Consider the following 17,599-nt stretch of genomic DNA (forward strand, 5'->3'; position numbering starts at 1 on the left):
CATCTTTAGTACTTCCATTATCCTAGGTAAGTTATTTGCTTATAGGAACCATCCATTCAACATCTTGAACCCCACCAACTTTAATCAGGCATCGTCCCATCAATGGTACCATTAGAACATAATGTATTTCCATATCCTTTTTCAAAATCTTGGTTAGTGGAAAAGGCAATAGCTTGAAGGCAAACAGACTCACATTTACCTAATAACGTCATAATCCTGGGCAAGTTATTTTTTATTTTTGAAGCTTCTCCTGGATCAGTTTAAAAGGGATAATAAGTATAGGTACTTATATCCATATTGAATAGTTGCTATAGAGACTAGAGATGTTTTACAAAATAAAGTGTCTGGCACACAGTAGATGATCAAGACACAGTACCTGTTATTTGTATTATTACTCAAGAATTATAGCAGCTTTCCAGCTAGGCACCTCATTTTCCATTTTGCCCTCCCCTACTAGGCCTTCTACACTACTTCCCCAGTAACCTATTTAAAATGCAAATCTGTTTAATTCCTTCCTCTACAATAAAATCTTCAATGAATCCCCATCACTTTTATGCTGAAAATGCTTAAATGTGTCCCCCCCCCCCACACCCCAGATCACTGCACTGTACTCTGATCCAGTTGAAAGGTAATTTCCTTGGGAATTTATTGTGAATATTCCACCTCAGACTCTTAATTGTCCCTGCTAGTTGCTCCCATAGCACTATTTCCCTATCATGTTTCACAAGAGATACCAGTTTTCTGATGTGTGATGTCAGTTCATGAATACACGTCTTTGTGCATATGAAATTTCCTCTGCCTAGAATTTCCTCCTCTACCTCAGCTCTGTCTCTCATTTGTTTGATAGTTACCTACATTCCCTTCAAGATTCAAGAGAACAGCCATGCATCAAGCCTATTTGCAGCTTCCCTCAATGCCCTCCTGTCAAGTCAGATATTCCTTATCCTTGGATTCCACTGCATGTTACAACTCCCTCTATTCAAGGGATTTTACAATATTGTGTGGCTATCTGTGCACATATCTTTAAGTACTAGACAGCAAGGTCATTAAGAGCATGAGCTATGTCTTATTGACCCCTGTAGCTCAGTACATATCTCAGAGTCTTATACATAAAAAGTAGTTGCAGGAACCAGAGTTAGAGTAATGGCTATGTCTCTGGACTCCCATGTAGTTGACCACGGTTCAAGTCCTGGACCCAGTGGCTTAAACTCACACCGGGCGTGTGTGTGTACATGCCCAAGATCCCGAGAGGAGAATGGAGGAGAGGGGATTGTGGCGTGGCCATCTCTCGCTTTCTGTCTCTCTGTCTCTCTCTGTCTGGCGAGCACATGCACCCTACAGCAACAACAATGAAAAACAGTTGCAAATGTGTTAAGTGAATGATTCAAGTCAATGGGATAAAATCTACTTAAATTAAATGAATATTTGTCCCTACTATTCAGATAGTTAGTGGTACTTGCTTTATACTGTATTATGTATTATGCAACATTTATATATAATAAGTATAAAGGACAATGCCATGGCCAGCTATGTTGACACAGCTGTAACATGACACTCCACAAAGCTAAAGCCATATGGGAAGATCACACGTCCGTGACCTGAGGCTTCCCTGTACACACTAGATGCATGCATGCATGCCCATGATCTGGGCTGGTTGAGGCAGGAACTAGAACACAGCATGAGGGCCCTGTTAGGAATCTCTCTCTCTCCTCTCTCTGTCCTTTGTTTCTCTCTTACATGGAAGAAATAAATACATAAACCTAATAAAAACAATGGACAAGTTTACCCATTTCTTCATTAGAATGTAAGTTGTCATTAAGAGAGATAAAGTGCTCTCTATATCCATGCCTAGAAAATAGAAAATACTCTGTAAATGTGTGCATCATCTTAGGCTGCCTCTGTTAATCTTCTATGTATTATTCCAATTTTAGTATGTTTGCTGCTGAAATATGTAGCAGGTAATAGGCTTTGGCCTGCATTTTTATGGTTGTCCTGAGGTCCCAAGATGAGGCAAAGCAAGATTTCTTTCTAAACTGCCCTAGTTACGTGCCCATGTGATATTTGTTCAATGTTTTCTAGGAAGCTGTCCTGGAGTTTTCCCACAAAGTCCAGATAAGATTTCTTAGGGTCCAAAAAAATAATAGGGATGTTATAGAAAAAAACATCCTGAAAAATTCTAAGTGCTCTGCAGACCTTTTCCAATTTGCACCTTTCACATTCCTGCAAGACAGGTGCAGCTACATTATTATGAGAATGAGGAACTAGAGAATGCAGGAAGTTTGTGACTTGCAAAACGGTCACTAGATGAGTCCATTGTGGTACCATAAAGAGATTTAAGCTTTTATCTTTCAATTTTGAGCCTAGGTCTGCATCAGACATACCTTGTATCCAAGGAGAACTATCTACTGTATGGGGGACCACTGGCTTCATCATGTATCTGTATTTGAGAATATGCACAAGGGTATTCCACAGAATGCTAGCTCATCCAACTTGACATTCTCGTCCCAATCAAACTACAATGAAATGTCCAATGGTCATCTTCCCATTCATTCTACTTTTTTTAGGGAAACTCATCCTTTGACCTACTTCATTCTTTGCCCTCCTCAATCTGTGTCTTTTTTTCATATTTCAACAATCCTATCCTCTCCTCTTTTCTTGCCTTCTCTATCCCTCCTCCAAAATGCAATCCTATTCTCTACCTTCTCTATTCTTTTTTCCCTACTATTTGCAACCACTACTGTGTTCAGTTCCTTTCTTATCACTCTCTCCGCCCTATTGCTTCTCTTGATTTGCCTACTGTCTTTCAGCCATGCGTATCTCCTCATCGTTCTGCCCTTTCATCCTCATTCTGTACATCCTCTTTTCTGTTTATGTATACTTCACTCCATTCTTTACACAATTGTATGTGCTCCTATCTCCTCTGTATATTCTTTTCTTTTCTGCACTTTATTGCAAACATGTCTCTGTCTCTCCATCTATGTTCCATTCTCTCCAAATTCTCCTTCATACATCATATTATTTCATATCTATCTTATGTCTTATCCTCCCCACCTCCTTTCCAACATATATATCTAACCTAATAGCCTTTCACGAAGTACGAGAAGAGGTAACCCTTCTTCCTTACAAGTAAAACTCCAACTACAGTTTCAGTACCATCCCCTTACGTTTTCTCTGAGTGGGTGCTTTCAGCAAAACATTATTTCCACTGTATCTACCACATTTATCTTTGCACTAGATCCTTTCTGTTATCTCACAGATGTTTTCCAGTCTCTCCAGTGAAAACAAAGGAAACTATTTCTTTTATTACATGTCCCTCTCTTTCATTTTCCAAGAAGCTTCAGAAAGTGTTTTCTATGCTCACTGTGTCTACTACTTCTACTCTACGTAAACTCAAGAAATTTTCTTGCTCACTTGTGTCTCAGTTTCCTCATCTATAAAGTGGGGATAATAGTACCTATTTCACAGAGTTTTTATGAAGACTATCAATATAGAACGATTAGAATGATGCCTAGAACATTGTAAATATATTGATGTTAAGTACTGTACTTCTTATGATATTATTGGTGTCATTATTGACCTTTTGAAATTCTTTACTCCTTTGATGAATCAGTTAAGATGAATTATATTAACATGCAGTTAAAAAACAATCCTAAAATCTCAAGACCCTAAAGCAACAAAAGTCTGTTTCTTACTCACACTGTTTGTATCCGGTAGGGGAGTAAAGTATCACTTCTTTGTCCTCCCCAGTAAGGGACATATGATGAATTCAAGAACAACTAGCATAATACTGGTCACTGTGGCCAGGGAAAGTGGCACACTATGCACTGACTCTTAGAGGCTTCTCATCCTTCTCAACTGATACATGTTGTTTATACTCACATTTGGTTAGCTGAAGCAAGTCACTTGTTCGTATGTAAGTTCAAGGCTCAAGAGAAATTCAATACTAGCATGTACTCAGAAAGAGGTAAGCTCTATTAAAAAATGGCAGTGCTGGCTATCACACTTAGCATTTAAGATACTGACACTAATGGTTTTATGAATGCCTCCTTAACTTTTCCTTCTTGGTTCCTCTTTCACCTCTGCTGCCTTAATGACAGTAATAAGACATGACTGGGCATTTGGTGTGATTTTCTTGTCACTCTACACCCTTTTCTGAAATGATCATATCCATTCCCATGGTGTTACCTTGTTTTATATCTCTAGCTCGTATTTCTCTTCTGATTTTAAGATTAGTATATCAAACTACTATCAGACTTCTCTCCCTAGATAATCTACAATCTTCTTAAGCTTATCTCACCCAAAATTAACTCACAGACTTTCTTAAATCTGTGCTAACTTTTATATACTAGATTCTGGTTTATAGTACCATCATTCACCTACTTTATTTATGCACCTGCTATGTTGAGAAGCCCTCCCTGTCATTCTGACTTTGTCTGTAATGTACCTGCTATTTTGGGAAGCCCTCCCTGTCATTCTGACTTTGTCTGTATTTACTACTTACTTCCTAAACATAACTCCCTTCTCCATTTTAATACACTGCTCAGAATTAGAACATCACTTCCCATTTAGACTATTTCAGCTGTTTCCTAACCATTTGCCCTAATTCCAGTCTTTTTATCTTTGAATGCATTCTTTACACACTTAACTACAGTGCTATATATAAATTAAAAGAACTGACCATCTCATTCTCTTGCTTAAAATGTGTCATTTTGTTCCTTGTAATTGCTTACTTAGTTTTCTATGTTTACGATGTCCTTTGTCTCATCTCTCTATCCCTTACCTATAATTCTACTTATTTAATAATATAAAAACTAATGTTAATACCAATATTCAGGAGCTTAGATGTTGCTTCACTCAGCAACTTTTTGCTCAACCTGATCCAAAATATGAGTGCAATGACCTTCCTCTACTTTCCCATAATCACCCATATCTTTAGCATTTCAGTTTATATTATTTAAGATTATCTAATTAGTTTTTCTCATCTATTTTATCGTGATTGTCCTAAGGACACAGATGATACCTTAATATTTGTATACCCAGAATTTAGTCTAGGGCCACATATGTATTTGGAAGTCAAAACATGTTTGGTGAATGAATAAATGAAGGCTTATCTTTCCTCCATTTAGTTTCCCTCCCTCTTGTTCATCTCCATCATCCCTTCTCCTACTTGTTTTTGTCATCTTTCTTTTAATATGCTATCTCCTCTTCCCCAATTCCTCCATTTTTTTTTTTTTTGGATATCCTATTATCTTGCTTCTTTATTTTACTCCATCTTCTTCATCTCAACTTTATAACTTTTTTCCTTATCATGTTGTCTTTCCTCAAACTTCACATGCTCATCTCACATACACATACATATATTATAATGTGTGTGTGTGTGTGTGTGTGTGTGTGTGTCTGTGTGTGATTAGTCTTCTTTCCTCTCTACTCTACTTTTGTACTTTGACTCACTTTTCTTCTTTTCACCATAGTTTTTTTCCCTACTTAATGATCATTGCTCTTGTCTGTCATCTTCTCCTTTCTCTTCCAACAAAAAAATAAGTTTTTGTTATTTTTTTCTTCCTTGGCATTCTTTTGTCTCCTAAACTCTATTAGGAAAAACACCAATAATTAACAAATTTGAAGTAATGAAGAATTAATATATAGACAAACCATTTCATTTATTAATAACTTATTTGCAAGGTATGTGTTATTTGAGTTTCATTATATAAAATTAACAAATATTCAAATGTGGAAGAGCCATAGAATCTGCAGTGAAGATTTCATTTATCCATTCAATAAAGAATCAATAAGTTAAATCAGCATGTATTTTTTTAGGCACTAATTATTTTTTAGAATTATTTTATTTTAACTTTATTTACTTATTTATTTTAATTTGACCAGAGAGGGATAGAGTGAGAGAGAGAGAGAAAGCCACCAGGTCTGGGACTTGAACTGCAGTCAGCCATGGGGGAGTCCAGCAACCTTAACCACCATGCCACCTGCCGGCCCCTAACTCAATATGTATTAATATAGAAAAAAGCTTCAGAAAGTGACAATTGGCAGTAGAAAAGTTAGCAAAAGCACAAAAGATAAATGCAAAATCAAAAATGTTTTGTAGTATTGATGCAAAGAATCATTTTGTACTGCAATGCTGTCAAAGTTATTTTTTGACACCAAAATTCAATATCTAATAACAATAAGCAGTTATTAAATACATAAAAGTTTTTATGTATAGGGAGGTAAAAAATTATAAAATATATTTTATACTGTATGATGTTTGTAATACCAATACACACACACATGCACACACACAGTGTTTTTTTTTTCTTTTGGAGAGGTTTTTGCTATAGGGAGTGTGAGCTCGCCAGAAAGACAGAGGGACAGAGACAGAAAGCAAGAAATCACCCCCCATGGGGGATGGCCATGCTGCAATCCCTTCTCCTCCATTCTCCTCTTGGGATCTTGGGCATGTACACGTGCCTGGCATGAGTTTAAACCACCAGGTCCGGGACTCAAAGTGTAGTCACCTACATGGGAGTCCAGTGACATAGCAATTACACCAACTGCTGGTCCCACAAACAGTGTTTTTAAAATATATAATCTTAAGTTATGTTATAACTTCACTTCCATCAGTTTCCTGAGCATCCCCTAATAATGTGGCATAAATGTTACTTTAGTTTACATTTACATATATAAAATATTGTATGTTAAAGTAAGTATCAATCATTATCTCTTTGATTCTTACAACTGTGCATCACAGGGACAGTTTGTCACTGCAGTTACACCTAGCCTATTCTATCATAGTGCTCATTCCTGTGTATATGTTTTTGTGAGTTTGTGTATATAAGTGTCCTTGAATATGAACTTGTGCCTGTTTTTTAGTTCATATTTATTTTAGATATGCATACATTTCTACATTATGAACATATATCTTTGTGTCTCAAATGTTCATATGTGCAATTCTATATGTGTATCCAGAATATGTGTTCCTATGAGTAAATACACATGCAAAAGTGTTATGAAAAATATAATATAGGGACCAGCAGGTGGTGTGGTGGTTAGGGTGCTGGACACTCCCACATGGCTGACCATGGTTCAGGTCCTGAACCCAGTGGCTTGCTTTCTCACTTTCCCTCTCTCTCTCTGCATGTGTCTCTGGTCAAATTAACATAAATAAATAAATAAAATTAAATAATTATTTTTTTAAAAAAAGAATATAAATATATGTGTATCTCTATAATCTATAAACTTGACAGAATTTTCAATGTATACTCTTCATACTGCTTTCATTCCCAGTCCTACTCCCAATAGACTTTGGGTTGGGGCCTCTGACCTCATTGTGTAGAGGAGGGTCCCGTTGTCCACCAATCTGAGCAGCTTGTTGGGTGTGGTCATGTTATGAGCCACTGATTTCTTTCCATTATGAAAGAAGGTGTCAGGGGTCCAGATCTTACTAGCCAGAAGATTGTTCAATGGAAGGATCTTCATGGGTCCATCAAATTTTAGTCTTTCATCATGCCATGTCTGTCGAAAAAATACATCAATTGTATACTCCTAGGGACAAAAAGAGAGAGAACAATGTTTTAGTAGAGTTTTGCTGAAGGTCCATAGTGTCCTTAGCAAATATTAGCTATCTTGCTACATTCCCTTATATGCACAGAAGTAGCAGGCTATTAACAGTAATGACTGGTAAGTAAGGCAAATGACTGTGATTGAGAAATAACATCATGGTGGTCAATAAGTGTGGAGACAATATCACAAGGCTTTGGTTAGAAAGATCACTACCGACACAGTCCCACATATCATATACAGCGACCACAAGACTTTTCCTAGAAAACATTCCCATCTCTCTCAAAGTTCTTGTCTTATCTCTACTGTTCAATGAGCCCATATGAATATCAAAGGCTGATACAACAATTACTATTAAACCAAAACCTTATATATACATTGGGTTGTCGAAAAAGTCATGATGCATTTTTGCATAAAAAAAAAACAAGGAAAAAACATATCATGACTTTTTCAGCAACCCAATAGTAAACATTTCATATGAGCCTCAAAATAACATCATGTCTAATAAGCTAGTATCTTATTATCTTCAGGAAATAATGAAGTCTTACAGATGAATAAGATAAAAACAGGGACCAGCAGTTGGCATAATAGCTATGTTGCTGGATTCCCATGTAGTTGACCTTGGTTCAAGTCCCGGACCCGGTGGCTTAAACTCATGCTGGGTGCATGTGCGTGTGTGCCCAAGATCCCGAGAGGAGAATGGAAGAGAAGGGATTGCGGTGTGGCCATCCCCCTTGGGGATGATTTCTCTCTTTCTGTCTCTCTGTCTCTCTCTGTCTTTTTGGCGAGTGCACGCACCCTATAACAAAAAACCCTCAAAAAATAAAAGACAAAAACAAATATACAAATAGAAAATGAATAAATGGACATAAAATTCAGAAAATGTATAAAAATTGCTAATTAACATGAAAAATAAAATTTGCTGTTAATCTAAACACAAATTGGAATAACAACAAATGTCCTATGTTTTGGTAACAGCAAAAGAAATTGTGTAGGTCTATCTCTCTAGCTACTAATTATAAAATCTGAACAATTGTGGAATGGCTGAAAACAGAAACTTAAGGTGAATTTACCTTTGAAAGATGACATCAAAAGTAAATTAAAGTTGTGAGTTTGTGATTTTTCTTTCCCAAAGGTGTCTTTTCAAACCTAGAATTTCTGTGACATGTGTAACAGTCTTACTTGCTCAAGGTAGTAGAGAATCTGGACTATTAGGAGTGGGTGTGCTGGAAGCAAGGGAGTTACAAGAAGGACTAGGCAGCCAAATCTGGTATATACTCCATCTCAAATCCTGACTAATCACAGTATTACCCACAAATCAGGGAGACCAAAGAGTTAGTTTTTAAAAAAAGAGAGAAAAATAGATTATTATTCAGCTAAATGAAAAAAACGTTGCTGGGTGAATTTTGTGAATTTGCTGCTATTTAGACTGAAGGAATGCCTTCATTCATCACAACCCAGAGGGTAGAAATATGAAAACCTATTAGAGTAGTATATCAGAAGAAAGGGTCGGGACTGGAAGGCGAATTGAAAATTTATGAGGAGCTCCTGGAAGCAAAAGAAACACTGAGAGAGTGAGTCCCAAAATATGAGTCTGAACTCCAGCCAAATCCTTGACTGACCACTGAACTACACAAAGCACCAAGGATGGGACCAGCAGATGGCATAATGGATATGTTGCTGGACTCTCACATAGTCAACTGCAGTTTGAGTCCCAAACCCGGTCGCTTAAAATTCATGCTGGGCACATGTGCATGCATGCCCAAAATATTGAGAAAAGAATGGAGGAGAAGACATTGTGGCATGGCCATCCCCTGGGACAGTGATTTCTCACTTTCTTTCTCTATGTCTCTCTCTGTGTCTCTGGCGAGCACACACACCCTATAGAAAAATCTCTTTAAAAAAAAAGAATAAAAGGGTGGGAAATGACAGAGAATGATGGAGGGAGGGAATCAAGGAGAAAAAAGGAAAACAGTTAAGAAACACAAAATGGAAAATTATCTGTTAAAGATAATAAGTATGGTGATATCTTTGATTGGGCTGATATTCAGTGTATTATGAATGTGAAGATTCATTTTGCGTGCTCTAATGATTTACAGTGAATAAATATAACAAAAAAAAATGAAAGAAAGAAAGAAAGAAAGAAAGAAAAAGAAAGAAAGAAAGAAAAAAGAAAAAAGAAAGAAAGAAAGAAAAAAGAAAGAGGGACTCGAAGATGGCATAATGGATTCCCATGTAGTCAATGCGGTTTGAGTCCCCGATCCAGCAGTTTAAAACTCACACAGGGCACATGTATCTGTATGCTTAAAATCCAAAGAGGAGAATGGAGGAAAAGGGATGTCAGTGTGGCCATCCCCCCTGTGGGGGTGATTTCTCATGTTCTGTCTCTCTGTCCCTCTCTCTCTTTCTCTCTTTCTCTCCAGTGAGTGCACATGCTCTATAGCAAAAATCTCTCTTGAAAAATAAAAAGAAAGAAAGTAAAATAAAGAAAAAGGCAGAAGTGAGAAGACACTTAAAACCTTTTGCTTTAAAATCTCTTAATGTCTCTGATCACATCTAGAATAAACTCTTCCCTGACATAGCAGGCCTTTGCCATTGTCTCTGAGCTCTTCTCCAAGTGTACTTCCCTCTATGAATGAGCCAGTCTAGCTTTTCTTCCTCTGGCATTCTAAGTATATTTCTGCTTAAGGACTAAAATATCATATAACATACTGTCTGAACTAGGACACTTTTGAGAGTGAAAGGAGGTTTTATCAATTACCAGCACAACAGCTGTAAACCAGGAGGACTATGCCAAAGGAGAAACTGGAACTAGGCTCCTATGTAAAGTCAAGATCCTGAAGGGCTCCAACTCCAGGAAAAGAGTGAACTATATATGACAAATTAGACAGAATCAGTCCATAACACAAAAATTTCAAAAAGAAATGGGGAGGAGGTGAGGGGGAAGCATTTCTACTGAGATTTAGCAATATCAAGCTTAATATTATGTGGGATTGGTGCTCACATGTATAGTCTGCCTGATCTGGAGTTTACAAACTGAGAAATTAACATGAAAATTGGTCTCGGGCTAGGGATACCACTAGATTGACTTGTAAAAGCAAACATAAAAACATCCGGGTAGGATATCACCACAAATAAATGCTTGCCAAAAATAAGTTCACCATCCACAGCCACAAAACACCTATACAAATGATCATGAGCAAGAGTCAGCTGATATAACATATAAACAAATTAGAGTTCCTCCAAGGACTCCATGTAACAGAATTCTCAAATAGGGACTATAAAATAACTACAATTGAAATGACAAGACTGGAGAAGGGAGAAAGAAAAAGCAAATTTTAAAAAGGTCTATTTAAGACAGACCTTTTGTAAAAGAAAAATAGACACTGAAAACTAAAATGCAGTAAATGTCTTATATAAAATGTTTTATAAAGCAGATCAGATATCAGTGAAGATATATTAGTGAACTGGAAAATACGTGTAAGGAAGAATTGCATAGTTTATATTTCATATGGATAAATGATGGAAAACATGAGTAAGAGTTGTAATACCATGCAGGATAAAAGGAAAAGGTTCAGAATATGTCTATCATGGTTTTAAATATGAGAAAATAGAGAATATGGGGGAGGGAACAAAGATCTAGTGGATGAAACTTCCCAGAACTGTAGTAATATATGCATCCTTAGCTTCAAGAACCATAATGAGTTGCACACTCAATAGACACAAGTTAGCATATAGAAGACTTAAAAATTAAAGAGTAGATATTTTTTATTTTTGTTTTTTAAATTTTCCAGAGGGCACATGTGGTCCAGAGAGATGGAAGGAGAAAAGCACTGCCTGACGGGGCATGGTCACAGTGCAATACCTCCTCCTCCATTTCTCCATCCTGCTGTGTTTTGGGGCACACACACATGTGGTCAGCATGTTTTTCAAGCTACCAGGATTGAGATTCCAATAAACTATGTGGTATTCAGCTCCCTTAACCAGAAGACTATGGGGCTCCTCTCCAAGAGGAGATCTTAAAACAACAAAATATAACAAATATATTTTGAAAATACTGCGACAAAAATATCTGTTGAGCTAGAATTTCATTGCCAAGTAAGTGATCATTTAAGAGTAAGGGCAAAATAAAGATAATTTTAGGAAAATAAGCTGGAGATTTGCCACTAACAGATTCTCATTCTTATTCCATATTTTTTTGTGGCTAAGTCATTCACAGCCCTCAAGTTCTTATTCAGATGTCACCATTTCAGATGGACATTCCTTGACCATCTTGTCATAAATAATAATCCCCTTTCTTCAAAACATGCATAATAATAATTATTATCATTATTACTGGCTATATATAATTTATTTGTTCTCATTCCACTAGCCTGGAAGCTCCAGGAGAGCAGGAATTTTGTTCTCTTAGCTACTATATTCCTAGCACCTAAAACTCTTTTATTTTATTTTGTTTTTCTTACTTTTTTAAAATAGATTCAATCACATTTTTTAGCTTACAAGGTGATCATTTCAATATGTGACCATTTCTCCCCGGTCCAGTTTATCAAAATATAACAATACTACCTCCCTGTCTCAACAATGCTGTCTCCGTATCCCTCCTCCAAATGTTTTCCCCCAGGCCCCACTCCTCCACACACACCACATCTAGCATTCACACCCATCTCTTGTGTTAGAACATCCTTTAGCCAGTCAGTTTCAGTTATAGAGTGCGGACACTCGGTATATATTAAGTCGGGACATACAGTGTCTCTCCTTCATAGCCTGGCTAGCTTCATTCAGCAGTAAATCTTCCCTAGCACCTAAAACTCTACTTAGGCTATAGTAGATGCTCTGAAACATTTTTATTTTATTTTATTTTATTTTATTTTTGCCAGAGGGCATGTTCACTTACCAGAGAGTGACTGAGAGAAAAAGAGAGAAAACAACCCCCCACATGGAAAATGATCCTACCACAATAGCTTCCCCTCCATTTCTACCTTCTTTCAGCATTTTTGGCATGCATGTGCATATGTCTGATGTGTTTTTCAGGCTGTTGGGTCTGGGACTCCAACCTTGCAGTTGGCCGTGTGAGATCTGGCTGCCTCAACCACCAGGCCATCGACCCAGACCACTGTAAAAATGTTTTTGAGTAGATAAATGAGCAAAAGAATCTTCATGAAAATAATCATTAAAGGAAGTTCTTCATTTAGTTGAAAATGAAGCCAGCAGGAAGATTCAAGAAGAAAGGATAAGTATAGGGACCAGAAGTTGGCATAATGGCTATGTCTCTAAACTCCCATGTAGTCGACTACAGTTCAAGTCGCTGACCTGGTGGTTTAGACTATGCCAGGCGCGTGTGCGTGCATGCCCAAGATCCCAAGAGCAGAATGGAGAAGAAGGGATTGCAGCATAGCCATCCCCCATGGGGGGTGATTTCTTGCTTTCTGTCTCTCTGTCTCTGTCTTTCTGGCAAGCACACATGCCCTATGGCCAAAAAAAACAAAAAAAAAAATCCGCAAAACCAAAAGAAAACAAACAAACAAAAAAAACTCTCCAAAAAAAAAGGAAGAATAAAGCATAAGTGTTGAGAAACTTATGCAGAAACTAAACAAATAATGGCTATCTACATATGAAAACAAGGTGGAGAAAATAACTAGAGTAAACCAATTGGAAAAGGGGAGTAGCAACATTTGGGTTAATGTGCTCTTGAGTTATTGGGGAGAAGAGTGGAGGTACTAATTATCATTAGACTTTAGGCCCAGTATAAATATTAACTTTTATGATAATCATTCAAGAATATAATAGTAATAGAATGCAAAACTAACAAAACAATAGAGAAATACTAACAAATATACAAAATGCTTTAATCTTATACAAGGCAAGAACATAAAAAAAATTAAGGCATATAAAAACATAGGAGAAAGAATAAAATAAGACAGTATAAACAAACTAAATATGACTGAAAGATACATAAATAAGGTCATATGCTATGTACATATAGAAGGCACATCTAAAGACATAAACATAGACAGGGGCCAAAATATGGCACAAAGGTAAGATGTGACACTCTGTGAGGCAATTGCACATGAGAGGTTCTTAGTTCAAGTACAAGACCTCCCTGAGTATGCCAGGCACACGTTTGCCCATGGTCTAGGGCTGGCTAAAGGGTATGGGTCGATCGCAGCATTGGAACTCTGTTGGGGGTACTGTATCTTTGTCTCTCCTTGCCCCTCTCATTTATAGAAGAAGCAAGCTTTTAAAATGTTACAGACAGTTTGGATGTAAAATGATGGAAACATGTATGGGCAAATCCTAATCAAAATAAAGGTGATAGAGTTACAAAACACGGGGAGAGTGGACTGTAAGATAAACATTTATCTTTGGGATGAAATATCAATTACACTTAAAAATGGAGTACTTTAAATAGAACATATAATAACTCTAACTTTGTATCTACCAAAAACCTGACTCAAAATACATAAGATAAAAGCCAAATTACAAGGAGATATCAACAAAGTCATGGACTCTCAATGAATGACCCATCTGACTAATGATTTATGTAATTACAAAATTTGAACAAGCCAATTAACAAACATGAGCTAATGAGGACAGACTTATCCAACTTAAGCCCTACAAAAACACAGATAAAGCATTTATCCCAATAAATTACCACATGCTAAGCCATACAGCAAACCGCAAGAAACACAAAAAGCTCTCACATCTTATTTCAATATGAGTCATTAAATTAGTAATTAACAAAAAGTTTTACATTTGGAAATTGAAAAACACAGTATGAAAATGTCAATATAAAAAAAATCAAGAATATTAGAAAATATTCAGAACTGAACAACAGTGAAGAAGTTTACACATGAAATCTTGTTGGGGACTCCTAACGTGGTACCTGGAGGAAAACTGGTAGCATAACGAAACCTTATTAACAGCCTAAAGAAAAGAGAAAATTAATAAGCTTATCTATAATGCCTCAAGAAGCCAGAAGGACCAGAGTATGCCAAGGAAAGTATTTTTACTTGATCCAGATAAAAGCAAAAACCTGTGACACAGACAACGAAAAAAAAAAAAAAAGATGATGAACAAAAACAAAAACTGGGCTGCTTTTAAAACACTAGTAGTGTAGAAAACTTCTGATATGTTTAATCAAGAACAAGCGATGAAGTCAGGTGGAACAGTTTTAGGGAGAGATGGGAATATAGATAAAATGAGATTAGCCAAAAATGATGCCAGTTTTTAAAACCGGGCAATGGATACATGAAGGTCTATTACAGTATCTTCTCTTATTTTCTGTGTGTGTGTGTGTGTGTGTGTGTGTTTGTAATAAATAGTAGAGTTAGGAAAATCAGTAGGGGATTTTTTCCAGTGGGACATGCCAGAAATGATGGTGGTATGGACCGGAATAATAGCAGTAGAGGTACTGAGAAGCAGTCTAATTTGAGAATGTTGGAATAAAATAATAAAACAAACCAAGAAATGTATAAGAAAATAATACCAATACATAGTTATCAAGCTGAATTGTTCTAAGGAATGTAAAGATGATCTTAGGAAGTCTATTAATGCCATTAACCTTATTAACAGATCAGAGAAGAAAAATCATGCACTTGTCTTAATGGGAGCCAAAAGAGAAGCTGCAAATTTTCAAATGCATTAATTATTAAACACACACACACACAGCCCCCACAGAAAACTTCAAAAGTGGCAACATGAGGAAACAGGGTCTGCACAGTTTTCTACTTTTGCTGACACCAGTGGTGGCAAAGACATCTGCCACTAAGCATATAAAAAGATGTTTAACCTCAAAGGTCATCAGGAAAGTGCAAATAAAATGCATTAAATACCATTTTATTCCCATGAGAGTGTCAGAAGTAAAGTGTGACAAAAGTGTAGAGACATGGATCTCTCATGAGTGGCCCTACTTGAGAAAAAGTTAAGGTATGCAAATCTTATGAATCACAAATTTTATCCACCCACAGAACTCAAATATGTTTATAAGAATGATGTACAGAAGAATATTTCTTGTCACATTGTTCTGTAATAGAAAAAAAAACCTAGAAACAACTTAAATGCTCATTAACTAGACAATGGATGAATATCGAATAAATATCATACAATGCAATAATATACAGCATTCAATATAAATGAATTTAAATTAAATTCATCAAAAATAATAGTTGTTCAGTAGATGGTTGAAAAAATTGTACAATGATACATACAATATAATTCATTTCATACAAAAGTATGGAAACCACTATTTGCTATTTATGAATGCATGTAATATGTACATTCTTAGATATAAGTCTAAATAAAAATGTATTAAAATGACAAAAAGAAAAAAATTCACGATTCTGTATGGTACGCAAGGCATTTCATTTGTATCTTTAAAGGTTATTTATTAAGTATTAAAAAATATGGCACAATTTTTACGATTTTTAAAACTTGGGTGATGGGTACCTATTTTTATTTTTATACAATATTCTTTACACAAACTACTGAGAAAAAGCACATAGTGCTTATTTGCTCCATAAGTATCCCATGACCTTTGGACAAAAGCAATCAAATTTTGACCTGACCATTTTAAAAATGCAATCAATTCCTTCCTTGCAAATTGAGCCCTTGTATACACTCCAAGGATGATTGCCTCCAAATTGACAAATGAATTCTGTTGTTTTGTGAGGCATTTAAATCGAATCTTCCAGATAATAAGCCTGAGTCTGCCTCCTGGGAAAGGCACTTAATACATTTTCAACACAGGGCAGAAATGACACTTAACTATTGGGGAAGCATTTCTGCCTTGACGTTAGAGCTTGAATGGCTTCAACTTTACAACACTGCTCAGTGTGTCAGAGCAGGCTCCCAGAAAGGGCCTGCAAGGCTGATTCAACCTTAGTGGAGGTGGCAGGTTTGGGGAGGGAGGGAGCAAGGGAGGCAAGGTACTTGAAGACTGCATCACAGTGAAGGCCTTGCCATTTTCCCTTATGCAGGTCACTCCCCTTTATTGTAGGCACCCCCTCCTCCCTGTACTCTGCCTTCTTTCTAACATTCTCTATTTGGAGAATCATAATCCACATCTTTTTTTTCAGGTGTATTTAGTCTTTGAAATAGTATTACTGGTATTATTTATGTGTCCTCCTGTCTATGTTGCATAAATGTATCCCTGGAGATTCCTGATCATGGGCTCCTAGGAAAAAAGCCACAGAATAGACATGCACCCCTTTCCATACAGCATTTGGAAATACAGTTTTCTGTAGAATAAATGGAAACAGACAACCTACAAGGCTTTCCAAATAACAAAGGCTCCCATCTATTCTGTACTTCAGACTGCCAGGAAGGGCTGGTTGAAGTAGACACAGCTACTGTTTTCAATGCTAGGGAGGAAACAGGTACAATAATTTCAAGTACACTATTACCAGGAAAGAGGTCCCTGTGCCACTTTCTTTTCTTTTTTCTTTTTTTTTTTTTTTTTGAGAGGCTTTTGCTATAGGGCACATGCGCTCGCCAGACAGACAGAGAGAGACATAGAGACAGAAAGCGAGAAATCACCCCCCAGGGAGGATGGTCACGCCGCAATCCCTTCTCTTCCATTCTCCTCTCGGGATCTTGGGCACGCACGCACATGCGCCCGGCGTGAGTTTTAAGCCACCGGGTCCGGGACGCGAACCACGGTCGACTACGTGGGAGTCCAGCGACATAGCCATTACGCTAACTGCTGGTTACCGTGCCACTTTCTTTTTTAATTACCATATTTTTCCCTATACACAGTTCAGGTATTTTGCCTGATTTTCATAAGCAGTTGTCAGACCAGGATGTTTGTTATCTAAATCTGTCATCAAGAATTATGATGGGGGGGACCAGCAGTTAGCGTAATGGCTATGTCGCTGGACTCCCATGTAGTTGACCGTGGTTTGCATCCCGGACCCAGTGGCTTAAACTCACGCCAGGCGCGTGTGTGTGCGTGCCCAAGATCCCGAGAGGAAAATGGAGGAGAAGGGATTGTGGCGTGGCCATCCCCCCTGCGGGGTGATTTCTCACTTTCTATCTCTCTGTCTCTGTCTTT

General features: G+C 37.1%; 1 protein-coding gene across 2 annotated transcripts in view; it reads right to left on the reverse strand.

The window, feature by feature from the left end:
- Window positions 1–17,599, reverse strand: part of GABRA3 (gamma-aminobutyric acid type A receptor subunit alpha3) — a 249,225-nt gene that overhangs the window by 70,079 nt on the left and 161,547 nt on the right. For both annotated transcript variants that reach the window (XM_006168034.2, XM_006168033.2), the window contains exon 5: window positions 7,316–7,536. In XM_006168034.2, the coding sequence (XP_006168096.1) occupies window positions 7,316–7,536 (221 nt within the window). The remainder of the gene's footprint in view (window positions 1–7,315; window positions 7,537–17,599) is intronic.

Source organism: Tupaia chinensis, unplaced genomic scaffold, assembly GCF_000334495.1.
Source record: "Tupaia chinensis unplaced genomic scaffold, TupChi_1.0 Scaffold145456_1, whole genome shotgun sequence".
In the NCBI taxonomy this organism is placed as follows: Eukaryota; Metazoa; Chordata; class Mammalia; order Scandentia; family Tupaiidae; genus Tupaia; species Tupaia belangeri.